Source organism: Hemitrygon akajei, chromosome 14 (genome assembly GCF_048418815.1).
Source record: "Hemitrygon akajei chromosome 14, sHemAka1.3, whole genome shotgun sequence".
NCBI lineage: Eukaryota > Metazoa > Chordata > Chondrichthyes > Myliobatiformes > Dasyatidae > Hemitrygon > Hemitrygon akajei.
The window spans coordinates 34,771,727-34,791,500 of NC_133137.1; the positions used below are offsets into that span (position 1 = coordinate 34,771,727).

The 19,774-nt window shown below is 40.7% G+C and overlaps 1 protein-coding gene across 8 annotated transcripts in view; it reads right to left on the minus strand.

The window, feature by feature from the left end:
* Positions 1–18,814, minus strand: part of LOC140738480 (transmembrane protein 248-like) — a 39,295-nt gene extending 20,481 nt beyond the window's left edge. For 2 of the 8 annotated variants that reach the window (XM_073065803.1, XM_073065799.1), the window contains exons 1-5: positions 18,759–18,814; positions 13,651–13,723; positions 11,916–11,989; positions 5,829–5,932; positions 4,955–5,130 (exon numbers count right to left, since the gene is read on the minus strand). In XM_073065803.1, coding sequence (XP_072921904.1) covers positions 4,955–5,130; positions 5,829–5,880 — 228 coding nt within the window. In that variant the 5' untranslated portion in view covers positions 5,881–5,932; positions 11,916–11,989; positions 13,651–13,723; positions 18,759–18,814. Of the gene's footprint in view, positions 1–4,954; positions 5,131–5,828; positions 5,977–11,915; positions 11,990–13,650; positions 13,724–16,283; positions 16,369–18,758 lie in introns of all 8 variants that reach the window. The other 6 variants (XM_073065801.1, XM_073065802.1, XM_073065800.1 and 3 more) reach the window with 6 other exon arrangements.
* Positions 18,815–19,774: the final 960 nt, after the last annotated feature.

The window sequence follows — 19,774 nt, forward strand, 5'->3', positions numbered from 1 at the left end:
ATCTAAAAGATGATACCTTTAAAGTGCAAGGTTACTCAAATCTGTTACAGATGGCTTTCCAAAACAAGCTTCAGCTAAATAGAGGTTGACAGCCAGACCAACCACAGCAAACTCTTTTCCATAACAATTGAAATAACCATATAACATATAACCATATAACAATCACAGCACGGAAACAGGCCATTCCGGCCCTCCTAGTCCGTGCCGAACTCTTAATCTCACCTAGTCCCACCTACCCGCACTCAGCCCATAACCCTCCACTCCTTTCCTGTCCATATACCTATCCAATTTTACCTTAAATGACACAACTGAACTGGCCTCTACTACTTCTACAGGAAGCTCATTCCACACAGCTATCATTCTCTGAGTAAAGAAATACCCCCTCGTGTCTCCCTTAAACTTTTGCCCCCTAACTCTCAAATCATGTCCTCTCGTTTGAATCTCCCCTACTCTCAATGGAAACAGCCTATTCACGTCAACTCTATCTATCCCTCTCAACATTTTAAATACCTCGATCAAATCCCCCCTCAACCTTCTACGCTCCAATGAATAGAGACCTAACTTGTTCAACCTCTCTCTGTAACTTAAGTGCTGAAACCCAGGTAACATCCTAGTAAATTGTCTCTGCACTCTCTCTAATTTATTGATATCTTTCCTATAATTCGGTGACCAGAACTGTACACAATATTCCAAATTTGGCCTTACCAATGCCTTGTACAATTTTAACATTACATCCCAACTTCTGTACTCAATGCTCTGATTTATAAAGGCCAGCGTTCCAAAAGCCTTCTTCACCACCCTATCTACATGAGACTCCACCTTCAGGGAACTATGCACTGTTATTCCTAGATCTCTCTGTTCCACTGCATTCCTCAATGCCCTACCATTTACCCTGTATGTTCTATTTGGATTATTCCTGCCAAAATGTAGAACCTCACACTTCTCAGCATTAAACTCCATCTGCCAACGTTCAGCCCATTCTTCTAACCGGCAAAAATCTCCCTGCAAGCTTTGAAAACCCACCTCATTATCCACAACACCTCCTACCTTAGTATCATCAGCATACTTACTAATCCAATTTACCACCCCATCATCCAGATCATTTATGTATATTACAAACAACATTGGGCCCAAAACAGATCCCTGAAGCACCCCATCCCGATAAACAATTATCCACCACTACTCTCTGGCATCTCCCATCTAGCCACTGTTGAATCCATTTTATTACTCCAGCATTAATACCTAACGACTGAACCTTCTTAACTAACCTTCCATGTGGAACTTTGTCAAAGGCCTTGCTGAAGTCCATATAGACTACATCCACTGCCTTACCCTCGTCAACATTCCTTGTAACTACTTCAAAAAATTCAATAAGGTTTGTCAAACATGACCTTCCACGCACAAATCCATGCTGGCTACTCCTAATCAGATCCTGTCTCTCCAGATAATTATAAATATTATCTCTAAGAATACTTTCCATTAATTTACCCACCACTGATGTCAAACTGACAGGTCTATAATTGCCAGGCTTACTTCTAGAACCCTTTTTAAACAATGGAACCACATGAGCAATACGCCAATCCTCCGGCACAATCCCCGTTTCTAATGACATCTGAAAGATCTCCGTCAGAGCTCCTGCTATCTCTACACAAACTTCCCTCAAGGTCCTGGGGAATATCCGGTCAGGACCCGGAGATTTATCCACTTTTAAATTTCTTAAAAGCGCCAGTACTTCCACCTCTTTAATTGTCATAGGTTCCATAACTTCCTTACTTGTTTCCCACACCTTACACCATTCAATATCCTTCTCCTTAGTGAATACCGAAGAGAAGAAATCGTTCAAAATCTCTCCCATCTCCCTCGGCTCCACACATAGCTGACCACCCTGATTCTCTAAGGGACCAATTTTATCCCTCACTATCCTCTTGCTTTTAATATAACTGTAGAAGCCTTTCGGATTTACTTCCACCTTATTTGCCAAACCAAACTCATAACTTCTTTTAGCTTTTCTAATCTCTTTCTTAAGTTTCCTTTTACATTCTTTATATTCCTCGAGCAATTCCTTTACTCCATGCTGCCTATATCTATTGTAGACATCCCTCTTTTTCGAACCAAGTTTCTAATATCCCTTGAAAACCATGGCGCTTTCAAACCTTTAACCTTTCCTTTCAACCGAACAGGAACATAAAGATTCTGTACCCTCATAATTTCACCCTTAAATGACCTCCATTTCTCTATTACATCCTTCCCATAAAACAACTTGACCCAATCCACTCTCTCTAAATCCCTGCGCATCTCCTCAAAGTTAGCCTTTCTCCAATCAAAAATCTCAACTCTAGGTCCAGTCCTGTCCTTCTCCATAATTATATTGAAGCTAATGCTATTGTGATCACTGGACCCGAAGTGCTCCCCAACACATACATCTGTCAGCTGACCTATCGCATTCCCTAACAGGAGATCCAACACTGCCCCATCTCTAGTCGGTGCTTCTATGTATTGTTGCAAAAAACTATCCTGCACACATTTCACAAACTCTAAACCATCCAGCCCTTTTACAGAATGAGCTTCCCAATCTATGTGTGGAAGATTAAAATCTCCCACAATCACCACCTTGTGTTTACTACAAATATCTGCTATCTCCTTACACATTTGCTCTTCCAACTCACGCTCCCCATTAGGTGGCCTATAATACACTCCTATCAGTGTTACTACACCTTTCCCATTCCTCAATTCCACCCAAATAACCTCCCTAGAGGAGCTCTGTAATCTATCCTTCCAAAGCACCGCCATAAGATTTTCTCGGACAAGCAATGCAACACCTCCTCCTCTGGCCCCTCCTACTCTATCACACCTGAAGCAACTAAATCCAGGAATATTTAGTTGCCAATCACACCCTTCCTGCAACCATGTTTCACTAATAGCTACAACATCATAATTCCAGGTATCAATCCACACTTTAAGCTCATCCACCTTTCTTACAATGCTCCTAGCATTAAAATAGATACATTTAAGATACTCTCCACTTCCTCCTCTCTTTTCATCCCTAGCAATGCATTCAAATTTATTATCCTTTTCTTTCTTCTCCCCTACAACTTCGGGCTGAGCGCATCCCTTCTCCATCACCTGCCTTTCCTCCCTCACACACTGTCTACTTACTTGCTCTACTGGTGAACTAACCTCCTCTCTCATAGTTTCCTCAAATTGATTTCTGCCCCCCCCATCTTACTAGTTTAAAGTCTGCCCTGTAGCCCTAGCAAACCTCCCCGCTAGGATATTGGTCCCCCCAGGATTCAAGTGTAACCCGTCCTTCTTGAACAGGTCACGCCTGCCCCAGAAGAGGTCCCAATGATCCAGAAACTTGAATCCCTGCCCCCTGCTCCAATCCCTCAACCACGCATTCATCCTCCACCTAATTCCATTCCTCCTCTCATTGTCGCGTGGCACAGGCAGTAATCCAGAGATTACTACCTTTGCGGTCCTTCTTCTTAACTGCCTTCCTAACTCCCTATACTCTCGTTTCAGGACCTCTTCCCCTTTCCTACCTATGTCATTGGTACCTACATGTACCATGACCTCTGGCTCCTCACCCTCCCACTTCAGGATATCTTGGACGCGATCAGAAATGTCCCGGACCCTGGCACCAGGGAGGCAAACTACCATCCGGGACTCCTGATCACCTCCACAGAACCGCCTGTCTGAACCCCTGACTATCGAGTCCCCTATTACTATGGTCCTCTTTCTTCTATCCCTACCCTTCTGAGCTACAGGGCCGTCCTCTGTGCCGGAGGCCCGGCCACTGTCACTTCCTCCAGGTAGGCTGTCCCCCCCAACAGTATTCAAACATGAGTACTTATTGTCAAGGGGTACAGCCACTGGGGTACTCTCTAGTACCTGCCCCTTCCCCTTCCTGACCGTGACCCACCTATCTACCTCCCGTGGCCCCGGAGTGACCTCCTGCTTGTAACTCCTCTCTATCACCTCCTCACTCTCCCTGACCAGGCGAAGGTCATCGAGCTGCAGCTCCAGTTACCTAACTCGGTCCCTCGGGAGCTGCAGTTCAACACACCTGGCGCAGATGTGGATGTCCGGGAGGCTCGGAGACTCCAGGACCTCCCACATCCGACACCGAGAACAACAAGCTGCCCTCACACTCATACTTCCCGAATAGCTGAAAATAACAAGGAGAACTAAAAGATAAGCCTACTGTGTCCTCTTCCGCCTAAGCCCTCTGAGCCCAAGCCCTACACTCTGCTCTCGGCTCACTCCGCTGCCCGCAAACGAAGCTGCCCGCTGCTTAAGGCTGCGTTCTTTTTATATCTTCCCTCCTTCCCAGGCCTCCTTCACGCGCCTGCGCAGTCCCGCCTCTCAGAACTCCGATCTGAGAAGCAATTTGAAAATGGCCGCCGCCGCACTTCTTCTCAAAGCCTCGCTGTCCTCTTCCAAAAGAGAACTACCTCACTCCTTCTCTCCTTTTTATATCTTCCCTCCTTCCCAGGCCTCCTTCACGCGCCTGCGCAGTCCCGCCTCTCAGAACTCCGATCTGAGAAGCAATTTGAAAATGGCCGCCGCCGCACGTCTTCTCAAAGCCTCGCTGTCCTCTTCCAAAAGAGTAATTTTGGAAGTAATGAAGTAATTCTACATTCCAAATGAAGTAATTCTACACTGATTAGGCATCTTGGGTGTGTCTTTTTAAAAAATGTTTTAGTGTTTCATCAAGGGAAATGATGAGGAAATAAAACTTGTGTAATTTCTGATATAAAAATGTTGGCTTTGATAATAAGTAACAAACATCAGTTATTTTAATTACAATGCCTAGCTCCTAGCTTCACAAATGGAAGGGTAAATTGATTTCATAACTATACACATTTGCCTTCATAGAAATCAGTGCACAAGCTTGCGAACACCAATGCAGCATGACATAGAGTTGCTTTCACATTGTATTTTGACAGCTTACCTGAGGCACATCAGGGTTTGTGATTTCATGTGACTGGACATAGATGCCTAAACTGAAGAAAGCGACTGCCAAAGAACTGATGCACAGAATAAACACAACCAGTGGTGGCCTGTCGGCAAGAAAATACTTCACATCCTCCAACCCCTGGCGCACTACCATGGCAGCAGCTAATTGGACTAGATTAAAATATACATACAAATAAAGAGGTTAGTAATTGTTGGTAACATCTGTAACATTCATTCAGCAATTGAATGTGCTGAATGAGAGCATTTGGGAAAACTTCCATCCCTTTGATAAACAGCCTTTAAAATCCCGGTTTCCCCACTGAAACATCACATGCTGACATTTTTAACCCACCATGGCCAGGAAAATATGCAGTTCATTCACTGATTTTGTCCTCACCTGAGGAAGTGTCTTCACATCTAGGCTGCAGTTCAGTCAAGATCAAAGATGCACTGGGTATTAAAAATGGTGATTCTATGGCAGTTTCATGTGCTTTGCTTTGCTGAAAAGCATGTGTCAAGACTGAATCTAACATGACTGTCACTCAGTACTTTTTACAGCCAAATATGTAAAAATGGAAACTAATTGAGGTAGCAGTATATTAGAATAACAGAGTTGATCTATTGATCATTATTAAATATTTAAAAATACATAAGGAAATAAAGTTTATGGTTCCAGTACAATTACCAAAAAAAGGACCATAACCTTGTCATGGTTTGGAGCCTTGTATGCCTCAATGACCAGAGAGCTATGAAGAATTCTACATCTGGGTATGGCAGCATTCCTGATTCTGCACCTAAAGGCTGATTTATACTTGTGCGTCGCATCTACGCTGTAGGGTGACGTGCACCTCTCCAGAAAAGTTACTCACGCGTTGTGGTGGCGCAGACCGCAACAACTGTGATTGGCCCGCTTGGTAGCATCGCATTTCCTCCTACACATTTCCGGTTGCTTCTTCTCCGTCATGTCTGTAGGCTGTGCGTACACCGATGCAAAATAGATGAACCAAATTGTCAAATCTACCTGCCGACATGCGAAAATGTTTGAAATGCATTTCCTCATCCATGTCTCTCACAAAGAAACTCAACACAGTGGCATAGAAACAACACCACCGACTAGCGTTTTGGCACACAGCAACACATGCTTGCTACAACGTAGAGCGATGCAGAAGTGAAAAATCAGCATTACGGCTTAGCCCATACTCACAAGTATAAATCAGCCTTAAGACTTACATGACTGACAACAGAGAAAACTGAGGTTGGGGGTGGCAGCTACTGACACGATGAAAGAGGCTGTGAATAGCGCCAGAGATGGAGGACCTTTATTACTGCCCTAAACACCAATGGTATAAAGGGTAAAAGAGAAGAGAGACAATTACAAATCAGTAGTTTAAGCAGAACCCCGTCTTTGAAGAAATCAAAAAGATCAGTTGAGGGAAGCAACAGACATCAGGGATCTTAGTGACACCATTTCCATTCAGTTGTTCCAATCAAGCTTGCTCAAATATTTCCTCCATTCCTCCACAGTAGTGCAGCAGTAAGCACAGCTTAAGGCAGTGGAGTTTGAGGTGCTCCAGTTTCCTTCCACAGTCCAAAGATGTTCTGGTTAGGAGGTTAATTGGTCATTGTAAATTGTCCTATGATTAGGCTAGGGTTAAATCAGTGGGTTGCTGGGCAGCGTGGCTCGTTGGGCCGGTAGGACCTGTTCCGTGCTGCATCTCTAAACAAATAGCATACACCTCAGAGCTGAGATGTTCTAGTTTGACTGGATAAAGCAAGAATGATGATAGTTACTTTGCCTATTAATTCTTCCTCAGCTGTGGAACAGTAGAATGTTAAACAGCGACCATAAAGCACATCTCGTCAAACCAACATAGCCGTTGTGATATACCTGACATAGCCTTGATGAAAATCATAACTGTGGCACTCCATACAAAAGCAGCAATCTTTTCACTAAAAAAAATGTTTGAGGAAGTCCTTGCTTGCAAATTTTCCTTGATAATTTTGCACCCCTTGCTAGTACATCAGATTTGGCCAAACTGAACCAGTGGCAACTCATGATTCGTGCTGACTAACTCCCATGCCTATGCACAAGGCCCAACATATTGGGCACGGTAGGCTTATCTTGAACTCTGCCTTGGATGGTCCCAAGCCTGGCTGTGAAATAAAAAGATTGATAAAGAAACCCTGGCTGTGAAAGGAGGAAGGCTGAGCATGGGACTAGCAACCTCATTTCATAAAAAACCTAGTGCTACAGAAACACCTTTCCCAGGGATGAGGGTCTTTGGGATTCCTGTTGAAGATAGGTTACACCTGGGGACAATTTGAAACACTGGGGAGTCTCCTCTTGGTAGCCCATGGAGTAAGACGCGTGATGGCGCTACTCCTATCTTTTACAACTTGCTTTCCACTGCTAGTTTTGTCTAAACTTTGAAGATTTATTACTTTTAGTGAAGGATTTATGATTTAATTATGATGGCTGGAACCCGAACTGGGATTGAATTAATGGCAAAATTGTTTCCGAAGCTGAACAAACAAAGGAGGCAGAGGAAGTCTCTACTTCAGAAAGAATGTTTTCTTTGATGCAAGATATTAACACCAAGATCGGAATGGTGGACGCTAAGATTGATAAACTGACGAATGCTAATGAAAAGCTTAAAAATACTGTCTCTGCTGTCCAGGAATCTTTGAGGAATCTGGAATTTCAATATCAGACATTTAAAAAGGACACTAATAGATTCAGAAGAGAACATTAGACAGTGAATCAAGTGATTAAAGAACAAGAATTAAAGGTATCTACTATGGAAAAGAAAATTGTTGAGGTTTCTTCAAAATTATTGAGAATTAAGAAGAAAACGATTGATCTGGAAAGCAGAAGTCGTAGGATGAATTTACGCATACTGGGCTTGCCTGAAAACATGGAAACCGGTGAGCCACTACAGTTCTTTATGAATATGCCATACTCACTTTTTAGTGAGATACTCGAAGCTCCTCCAATGATAGATTGAGCACACCGAATCCTCCACATGAAGGCTTCAGTGGAGATGAAACCTTGCCCGGTGATTTTATGTCTGCATTACTTTACTACTAAAAAAGCAATTCCTCAAGATGCTAGGAAGCGGGGGAAGCTAATTTACAAACCCCATTTCCAGAAAAGTTGGGATATTTTCCAAAATGCAATAAAAACAAAAAGCTGTGATATGTTAATTCATGTGAACCTTTATTTAACTGACAAGAGTACAAAGAAAAGATTTTCAATAGTTTTACTGACCAACTTAATTGTATTTTGTAAATATACACAAATTTTGAATTTGATGGCTGCAACACACTCAACAAAAGTTGGGACAGAGGCATGTTTACCATTGTGTTACATCACCTTTCCTTTTAATAACACTTTTTAATCGTTTTGGAACTAAGGATACTAATTGTAGTAGATTTGCAATTGGAAATTTTGTCCATTCTTGCTTGATATAAGACTTCAGCTGCTCAACAGTCCGTGGTCTCCGTTGTCTGATTCTCCTCTTCATGATGCGCCATACATTTTCAATAGGAGATAGATCTGGACTGGCAGCAGGCCAGTCACGCACACACACTCTGTGTCTACAAAGCCATGCTGTTGTAGCCTGTGCAGAATGTGGTCTGGCATTGTCCTGCTGAAATAAGCATGGATGTCCCGGGAAGAGACGTCGCCTTGATGGCAACATATGTCACTCTAAAATCCTAATATACGCCTCAGAGTCAATGGTACCTTCACATACATGCAACTCACCCATGCCGTGGGCACTGATGCACCCCCATACCATCACAGATGCTGGCTTTTGTACCTTTCGCTGATAACAATCAGGATGGTCGTTTTCATCTTTGGCACGGAGAACTCGACGCCCGTTTTTTCCGAAAACTAGCTGAAATGTGGACTCATCTGACCACAGCACACAGTTCCACAGTCTTTCGCTCCATCTGAGATGAGCTCGGGCCCAGAGAACTCGCCGGCGTTTCTGCATAGAGTTGATGTATGGCATCCTCCTTGCGTAATACAGTTTCAAGTTGCATTTCTGGATGCAGCGATGGACTGTGTTAAGTGACAATGGTTTTCCGAAGTACTCCCGAGCCCAGGTGGCTATAATTGTCAAAGTAGCATGATGGTTTCTTAGGCAGTGCCGCCTGAGGGCCTGAAGATCACGCGCATTCAACAGTGGTTTCCGACCTTGCCCTTTACGCACTGGGATCTCTCTGAATTCTCTGAATCTTTTCACAATATTATGTACTGTAGATGTTGAAAGACCTAAATTCTCTGCAATCTTGCGTTGGGAAATGTTCCTTTTGAACTGACTAACAATTCTCTCATGAATTTTGACACAAAGGGGTGAGCCACGACCCATCCTTGCTTGCAAAGACTGAGCCTTTGATGGACGCAACTTTTATACCCAGTCCTGATACCTCACCTGCTACCAATTAGCCTGCTTAATGTGGAGTCTTCCAAACTGGTGTTACTTGAATATTTTGTGCACTTTTCAATCTTATTTTAACTCTGTCCCAACTTTTGTTGAGTGTGTTGCAGCCATCAAATTCTAAATTTGTGTATATTTACAAAATACAATTAAGTTGGTCAGTAAAACTATTGAAAATCTTTTCTTTGTACTTTTGTCAGTTAAATAAATGTTCACGTGAATTAACATATCACAGATTTTTGTTTTTATTGCATTTTGGAAAATATCCCAACTTTTCTGGAAATGGGGTTTGTATAATAGAGTAGAGATTCGTATAGTTGAAGATTTTGCCCCAAAGGTTTATGCAGAAAGAATTAAATATCCCTCTTTGCATTATCCAGCTCGTTTGAGAATCTCCCCACCTAACGCTCACCCAAAATGGTTTGACTCCCCAGAAGAGGCTTGGAAATTTATAAAGTTTAAGCCTGTCTTGCAAGTCACTTAAACACTTAACCCTTAGCTGGGAGTCGTTTGTAGCTGGATCGTTGAAAGTCCAATCTACATTTTATGTCTGACCAGACATCATTTTGGCTGTTTTATTTTTTTCTTCAGGATTTGTAAGAGTTTAACACTAGTCGTAACAATTATTTGGTTGGATCTATCTTTTTTGAATATATGATCAATTTTTATTAAATGAATTTAAGATGGCCACTGTTAACTACGTTCTAACCTATATTAGATATAATATCAAAGTATTTGGAATTTGTTTATTTCTTTATGTATCTGTTATTGTGCCAGTAGTGTCAGCATACAACTTTTTTAAAAAAGTCTGCCTATTGGAGACTGGTTTAGGGAGTTTAGCATGCTGTCCGCCTATTGGATAGTTTTCAGGCTTTGGGGGGAGGGGGTGGGGCTATTAGTTTAGGCTTTTTCGACTGGGCAGTCCTGAGAATTTTTCTTGTCAATCATGTTGTTTTCTTTCTCTCTGATCAAATCCATAATTTGTTCTTCCCTGTGGGTTTGGTCTGTGCTGGTGTACTAACTTATTTTATAAAATCTTAAATTAAAGCCTTATTATGAATGCTAATAAAATTAATATAATCTCTTGGAACCTAAATGGCTTGAACCAACCTATTAAGCATAGAAAGATCTTAAAGAAATTAAAAATCACTCTAAGCCGCTATTATTATTTTTGCATGAGACTCATATCCATAGGGAGGATGAAAACTGCTTTTTTAAATTTTGGAGGGGCTCTCAGTTTCATTCTTCATCAGTAACTAAAATTAGAGGGATATCTATTTTTATTAATTTTAAAATCCCTTTTGTACATTTTAATACTGTCACTGATTCAATTGGAAGATAATTAGTTGTTACTGGTTTGTTATGTGGCCAAAAGGTGGCTTTGATGTGTGTGTATGCACCTAATGTAGATAGCTCTGAAATTTTTAAGAGGTTATTTTCTGTGTTGCCGAATTTAAATGAATATAAGTTGATCATAGGCGGTGACTTTAACTGTTGTCTCAATCCTTCAATTGATAGATCATCAACCAATCCGTGGTTTCCTAATAAGGCTGCGACCTGTATTAATTCCTTTTTACTAGAATACGGTTTGGTCGATATTTGGAGATTTCTCCATCCTAAAGGTAAGGATTTTTTCTTTTTTCCCCACATGTACATCATAAGTATTCAAGAATTGATTATTTTTTGTTGGATACACGATTGGTGCCTTTTGTTGCTGACTGTGCGTATGACGCTATTGCGTTGTCGGAACATGCGCCCACAACACTAATACTGAAGTTCCCTGATAATATACGGAATGCATCTCAGTGGAGATTTAATACTACACTGCTGCACAATTCAGCATTTGTAAGTTTTATTAAAGAGCAAATTTCTCTATCTTTTGAATTAAATACAACTGAGGGTATGTCAAATTTGGTTATTTGGGATGCGATGAAATCTTTTCTTAGGGGACAGATGATCTCATATTCAGCAGCTTTAAGAAGGAAAACTAAAGCGGAGCTTTTAGTGATTACTAACAGGATTAAAGAAATAGATAAAGTTTATTCAGTAACATCTACTGAAGATCTATATAAGGAAAGGGTGAAACTTCAAACACAGCATGATCTGCTTTTGACTTTTCCCATTGAGCAGCAACTTTTGAAATCTAAAAAGTCAATTTTATATACATGGAGATAAGTCAGGTAAACTGTTGGCCAGTCAACTTAAAGCAACTATGGCTAGAAGGCAGATATTGAAAATACGAAGAACTGATAGAACTGAAATGTCAGATTGTCAGGAAATTAATAAGGTATTTTTGGATTTCTACTCTAACCTTTATAAATCTGAATAGATTCTTGCAAAGATTGAATATACCCAAAATTCTATTCAAGATATGAATACATTAGATGCGCCTATTAAATGAGAGGAAATAGCAAGGGCTATATCCTCTTTTCAATCAGGTAAAGGTCCAGGACTGGATGGATTCACAATAGAATTTTTTTAAAGACATTTACTGAAATACATCTTACTTACGCCAAATTTTCACTGATTCTCTATCTTCTGGGACCCTCCCGAAGACTTTGTATGAGGTATCAATTTCATTAATTCTTAAAAAAGAAAAAGATTTATCTGAATGTGCCTCTTACAGACCAATTTCGTTATTAAATATGGATTCTAAAATTCTTTCTAGGGTTTTGGCCAACAGGCTCGAGAATATTTTACCTAAGGTTATTTCTAAGGATCAAACTGGATTTATTAAGAATAGATATTCATATTTTAATATTCAGAGATTATTGAACATTATTCATTCCTCTCCACTGCGTCCGGTGCTCCCAGTGTGGCCTTTTATATATTGGTGAGACCCGACACAGACTGGGAGACCATTTCGCTGAACACCTATGCTCGGTCCGCCAGAGAAAGCAGGATCTCCCAGTGGCCACACATTTTAATTCCACGTCCCATTCCCACTCTGATATGTCTATCCATGGCCTCCTCTACTGTCAAAATGAATCCAAACTCAGGTTGGAGGAACAACACATTATATACCGGCTGGGTAGCCTCCAACCTGATGGCATGAACATCGACTTCTCTAACTTCCGTTAATGCCCCTCCTCCCCTTCTTGCCCCATCCTTGACATATTTAGTTGTTTGCCTGTTCTCCATCTCCCTCTGGTGCTCCCCCCCCCCTTTCTTTCTCCTGAGGCCTCCCGTCCCATGATCCTTTCCCTTCTCCAGCTCTGTATCACTTTCGCCAATCACCTTTCCAGCTCTTGGCTTCATCCCACCCCCTCCGGTCTTCTCCTATCATTTCACATTTCCCCCTCCCCCCATTACTTTCAAATCTCTTACTATCTTTCCTTTCAGTTAGTCCTGACGAAGGGTCTCAGCCCGAAACGTCGACAATGCTTCTCCTTATAGATGCTGCCTGGCCTGCTGTGTTCCACCAGCATTTTGTGTGTGTCATTTCAACGGATGCTGCCCGACCTGCTGAGTTCCTCCAGCTTTTGGTGTGTGTTGTTTGAAATTCCAGCATCTGCAGATTTCCTCGTGTTTGCTACATAACGCTGAGGTTTATTAGGCATTGGTCAGACCCCACTTGGAGTACTGTGAACAGTTTTGGGCCCCATTTTCAAGTAAGGGCACTGGAGAGGGTCCAGAGAAGATTGGGAGAATGATCCCAAGGATGAAAGAAGAGCGTTTAATGGCTCTGGGCCTGTACTTGCTGGAGCTTAGAAGGATGGGGAATGGTGGTGGTGGGGGAAATCTCATTAAAACCTACTGAGTGAATATTGAAAGGAATGAATAGAGTGGATATGAAGAAGATGGTTTTAAGCAGATGGAGAGTCTAGGACCAGAGGGCACATATAAGAATATACTCTGAGAATATAAGACTTTCCTTTTAGAACAGAGAAGAGGAAAAATTTCTTAAATCAGAGAGTCATAAATCTATGGAGGCCAAGTCATTGGGTATATTTAAAGCAGAGGTTGATAACTTCTTGATTAAGAAGAGTATCAAAGGTTACAGGGAGAAAGGGGTTGAGAGGGAATAATAAATTTGCCTTGATCAAATGGCAGAGCAGACTCGATGGGTCAATTGGCCCATTCTGCTCCTCTGTTTTGCGGTCTTAATGTTTTATATTTGAACTAAAGGTGACATTTTGGAATGTGATATGCTGAGTACATAATGCTGGATGCAAATATTGAACAAATTTGTTACCTTAAAATGCAGAATGAATTTGCTATGTACACAGTAAAAAGACTCACTCACCCAATGGTAGTACTGTTTGACCACTGATCCAATTTGTAAACCTATCCCAGAGAACTGGAGATTGTTCTTCTTCCTATATGTGACCATAATATTGATGTAGCATTTTTAGAATGTGATTCTAAACAACATACACAGAATTCTGCAAATGAAGTTTCAGAAGAGGACAAGAGTCAAAAACATCTATATTTGTGTACGTTAAAATTATTAGTTCATTACACAAGAATGAATAATACCCGAGTTCTAGGTTCTAATGAAAGCACAATCTGCACGGCAAAGTAAAAAAATTCCGCCTGGCTCTACGTGAAATATTTGCCCTCCTGTGGCAATTGAATGAATTGTAAATGTTAACTAGCATGTCATTTTCTTTAAATACTTGAAAAGAACACGTCCTATATGATAAATATATACAGAAAACTAAACTAGAAACACGCTAACACTGTAACATCACAATTGGGTGTGTGCAAAAAGCAGAAAACACATACCTAACATCAACTGAAAACCAATCACTGGATCACACGTGACACAAAGCCAACTGAAATGTAGCAGGTGTTATTAAAAACTGTGATCCACTTGGGGGTAAGGAGAAACCACAATATAAAACTTTAGAGAAATCTCACAGCAAATCTCTCTGGAGGTTAATATATTTGAATAGTATAATAATATTGTAAGCAACATTCCCTCTATTTTTTAAGGCTGGGTGGACCAACCAATGCTCTGAGCAAGAATTTTTTTTTTAAACACGGCCTGAAAACCGCATGGCACTTAAATTTTTTTTGTAATATGTACATCAAACAAACACAAGCCACAACTGTACACATTGTGTACAGTTCTGGTCACCCAATTATAGGAAAGATGTCAACAAAATAGAGAGAGTACAGAGAAGATTTACTAGAATGTTATCTGGTTTTCAGCACCTAAGTTACAGAGAAAGGTTGAACAAGTTAGGTCTTTATTCTTTGGAGTGTAGAAGGTTGAGGGGGGACTTGATAGAGGATATTTAAAATTATGAGGGAGATAGAGTTGACATGGATAGGCTTTTTCCATTGAGAGTAGGGGAGATTCAAACAAGAGGACATGAGTTGAGAGTTAGGGGGCAAAAGTTTAAGGGTAACACGAGGGGGAATTTCTTTACTCAGAGTGGTAGCTGTGTGGAACGAGCTTCCGGTAGAAGTGGTAGAGGCAGGTTTGATATTGTCATTTAAAGTAAAATTGGATGGGTATATGGACAGGAAAGGAATGGAGGGTTATGGGCTGAGTGCGGGTCAGTGGGACTAGGTGAGAGTAAGCTTTCGGCACGGACTAGAAGGGCCAAGATGGCCTGTTTCCATGCTGTAATTGTTATATGGTTATAACTCATAACACAAGTAAATGATATCAGGCAGTCAAGGCAACTGTCAGGCACAATGGCAAAAATAAAATGTTTTGACTAGGTGGCTTTGCATTCAGCCAGCCAGTGGTTTATGATGATACTTCCATTCTGTATTGTTGCTATTTGTAACAGTGTTGTAACTTGAAACACTGGCAATGTTGAAGCTCCAAAACATTTCAAAGTTACGGTTGCGTTACGTTTATTGTTTAGAAAATTTCTGGATGATATTCATTAATGTAATTAATTGCAGGGTATTTCACAATTATATTAACATAGCTTCCAAAATTATATTAGCATAATTTCAAAATTATATTAACATCAAAGAAAATTCCAGCTACGTAGATGTGCTATATGGCAGGAACAAGTTTAGTTTATTGCACAGCTTAGAGGGCACAGTGATTACAAGCATGATTCATTTACCCCAAAAAGTCTCTACCTAATCTCTACCTATGTGGTAAAAGGTCATTACTGTTCAGAAAAGGAAATATCTAAGATTCCTAGCCTGATTTGAATTTGCTGTTCTCACCTGGCATAAAGCTACAAGTCAGATATCTGGGTCTGAATTTGCAGGTTAAGAGAAGGATCAGTCTCAACAGAATGCCTCCCATGAATTAATAACTTAGCAGGGTTTGGACACATTATGTTGCAGCTATAAAAGAAAAGTGAGGCCGAATTTGTAATACTGTGTTCAGTTTTGGTCATTCTGCTAATGGGAAAGATGCCCTTAAGCAGGAAAGAGTGCTGAGGAAACTTACGAGGATGTTGCAAGGACTCAAGGGACGGAGCTATAGAGACAGGCTGAACAAACTGGGCCTTCTTTTTCCATTGAGGTGAAGAAGAAGAGTTGATCACATAAAGGTATACAAAATCATGAGGCACAAGGTGAGATGGGGATAATTTAAATAAAGAATTTGAGGCACAATTTTATCATCCAAAGGGTTGTCAGTACATGGAATAAGCCACAGAGGAAGTGGTTGAGGCTGGTACATAATCAACATTTAAAAACTACCGTACTTAGATTAGGCACATGGATAGGAAAGGTTTAGCGAGATATAGGCCAAATTAAGGAAAGTAGGACCAGTTTAGATGGAAGTCTCCAGTCAGGCCAACAGGTCTACTTGCATGCTGTATGATTCATTGACATGGCGGAATGAGGGAAATTGGGAGATCGGAGCAGCAGGTAGTGTATTAGAAAAGCTGAGACTGGAGGTGACTCACATTTTAATAACCAAGCTGGAGATGACATCAATTATACCCTACTCACCTCTAAAATCCCTCTCTCTAAATGATCCGTTCAGCTTTCAGGTGGGCAGCCTGTGTTTGCCAGATGATTTCTAACTGTTACCTATCTGGCAGCAGTCAGAAAAACATGAGTAAATTAAAGATACAGCACAAAGACAACTTTTTATCCTCATAATCTTTGTGAAGGATGGGGCGAAGTTTAGCCTCATACAAGATGAATATTGCTAGGCCATTGGTACTTTTCAAACTTTAAACTATACTGGAGCTTCAGAAAAAAGATCACTTCAGAAGCCTAAGAAATATCAAATAAGGTTTTAGTAACAAAATAGAAAGATTTTCATCTGCAATTTTAAATGCTCTGCCAAGGTATAACCCTCAAACTCTCTACCTAAGCTCTCCTGTAAGGCTCTTCTTATACACAACTTAACATATATTTAATTGTGGCAAATAGCTACAAATAATCTTGAAGATGGACATTTGCTCTATTTAAAATAGAAAACATCTTAAAAACTATTTGAATGCAGTCCTGAGTCACCACCACATGAATTAAAAATAAACTAAATCTCCCAAGCCACTTTTGGGCAATGTTTTGATGTAGGCCACAGAACAGCAGCATCTATTTAATTATGAAGGCAAATACTCTATTATACAAGTTGATGTAAAGCCAAATTATAACAAAATTAGACACAAGTATCCATGAACTCTCCAACTGCCAACCAGGTTGATAACCTGATCCAAGAGTTGGAGTTAAGGCCACTGAAGTCAATTTGCAAGAACAATTTATTGCTGTTTGAACATTTTTCATTTCTTAATGAGTCCAAGTTTCAATGTCTAGAGGAGGAACAGCATAATCTACTCAGTTACCATACATTGTAAATAAATTATTTCTTGTGGTACCATTTGACAAAAAATGAAAATGCTTAAACACCAGCGAGCAAACAACCAGTTATTCCTGACAAAATATCATTTAATGCCGAATCAATTACAATGACTATGTTCAAACATTTCCATAGAATGGTTCTATTGTATGAAGATTCACTTGTCAAAATTCATTCCTTTTTATAATTTGTTCTGCAAAATATTAAGTTAAATCTTGAAGAGTTCATTGCAAGAGGTTAAGGTGGTTAATTTGGCAATTTGTGACATTTCTTCTGTAACAGGGAATAGAATTGAAGCTGTACAAAACAGTTCAGAAAGATGGAAGGCAAGACTCCGCAAGAAGCAAAGATGCAAGAATTTTAAATGAAATTAATTGGATCATGACGTAAGCAGTAATGCGAGATTGTAGTACGACAGCATAGTTTTGAAGAATAGACATTGGGGTTGAATGGGAAGGCAGCAAGTTAAAATAATCAGGGAGTGACAAAGGTTATCCAGTGTCAGTAACCGAGATAATGTCCGTAGTTGTAATGGTGAAAATAAGCAGCCTCAATAACATTATTCTTGCATCTCAACCTCACCTCTTAACTTTAATTGCTCATCCAGGGGCTGCTAAAGTCATAAGTTCCAAACTGTCTTCCTAGCCCTCTAATTCTCCTGCTTTTAAGGCTCTCCTTACACAAGAAGAGATCAAATAAAAGAGGTAGGGGACTCTGGCCTTTTCAATGCTCTGTCATTCATTAAGACGCCAATTGATCTATTACCTCAGAACCACTTTTGAGCACCAACCCCATGTCCATTGATTCTGTTAATATATTTTTAAAATCCATTTGCTCAGCAATTAAGCCTTCACAATATTCCTCATGCACAAAATTCCACGATTTCACTAACTTTAGAGTCAAGATATTTCTGTTCACCTAGACCCTTATTTTGATATGTGAATTCTGATGGCAATAACACCACAGAAAATATGTCAAACACTCTAAGGATCTATATTTTGATGAGATTATTCCTCCCCATCTCGTCAATCTGGGGAAGCTGCACTGCACAATCTCTAGCACAAGTTTTCCTTGGGTAGCAAGACCTGGTAAGGGTCTTACTAGGGCCCTATTTAATTTCAGTAAGAGGTACTGATGCTTGTACTCAAATCCTTTTGTACCATATAGAGTACTTTATATTTAATGGAACTCAACGACATGAAAAAAAAAGATTTGGAGGACTCTGATGTAGTTCATTATCACCAAACTGCCACAGTCTGAGGCAAAGAGCAAGAAACATCGGGACCTCAACAGTGACTCTCACTACTGGGGTCTAGAAGCCGGCCAAAGCTACCAGCAAACTCAATTACGTAACACTGTCTTTAAACTCAAGACTACAATAATCAAATATCCTTCTTCATCAAAAAATACTGTAAAACAAATAAAAGCAGGGAATGCTACAAACTGTCAACAGGTCGGACAGCTTCTATAAAGCGAGGAGCCGTTTTAATGTTTGAAGCTAAAAGCAGAGAGTATAACAAACGCTCAACAGGTCCACGAATGAAGAATGAGTGCTTCATGTCAGAAACCACCCCCGGTCCAGGTGGTAAAATATTGCCCCCGCCCGCCATGTCACTCACCTCAGCAACGACGCCAGTAACCCCGCCTGCCCCAGGGCGGAAGCCGCCGCCAGCAGTTGCGTCACCGGATATTGCGACAGGATATCTGCATACACGTGGCATATAGTCATGCGAACAACTGTATTCAGTGTATTAATACTAATCTTACTTTCGGTCATTGCTCATCAACTGCAACCTTTTTCTGCTTTTTACTTCCAATTTTGAATTTTGTATCTTAACTTCCTGTTTTTATTTCCAAATTTAAACCTCAAGGTTCAGCAACAGCTTCCTTCCCACTTGAAATGATGTGAAAGCTCCAACGCCGCCACCTATGTCCTCGCCCACCCCCCATCCATCCGGTCTTACTCATCACCTGCTGAACTTGTACGCCACCCCCTCCCCAACTTTATTCTGGGTTATGTCCCCTTCCTTTGAAATCTGATGAAATGTCGACTATTTCTTCTTTTCAATAGATGCTGCCTGACCTGCTGAGTCCTTCCAGCATTTTGTGTCGCTTGGGATTTCCAATGTCTTCAGAATCTCGTAGTTAATATTTCCTTAGACTGTTTCTCCGCCCTCAACGTGCATTTGGTGTCATTTATGTTTGCAGACGTGTAAGATACGTACAATGAAGTTTGCATATATTGTAAAGATCATGTCTAACATAAGTTGTTGCAAAGGAAGCCAGTTTTACTTTACTGCTGACATGTATCAGAGAACGACAGGTTCATGCAGCTGGTGTATATACTAGGCTGAGGAGTCCTGATGAAGGGTCTCGGCCTAAAAGGTCGACTGTACTCTTTTTCATAAATGTTGCCTGGCCTGCTGAGTTCCTCCAGCATTGTGTGTGTGTTGAGTGGTGCAAACTTGTAGCTTTGCACCATTTTGGATAGACGTGGACTGATTAAGGATGGTGAGCATAGCTTTGTGCATGGTAGGTCATGTTGAATCAATCTTTTGAGAGTTTTTTGAGGAAGGTACCAGGAAAGTTGATGAAGACAAGGCGGTGGATGTTGTCTACACACACTTTAGCAAGG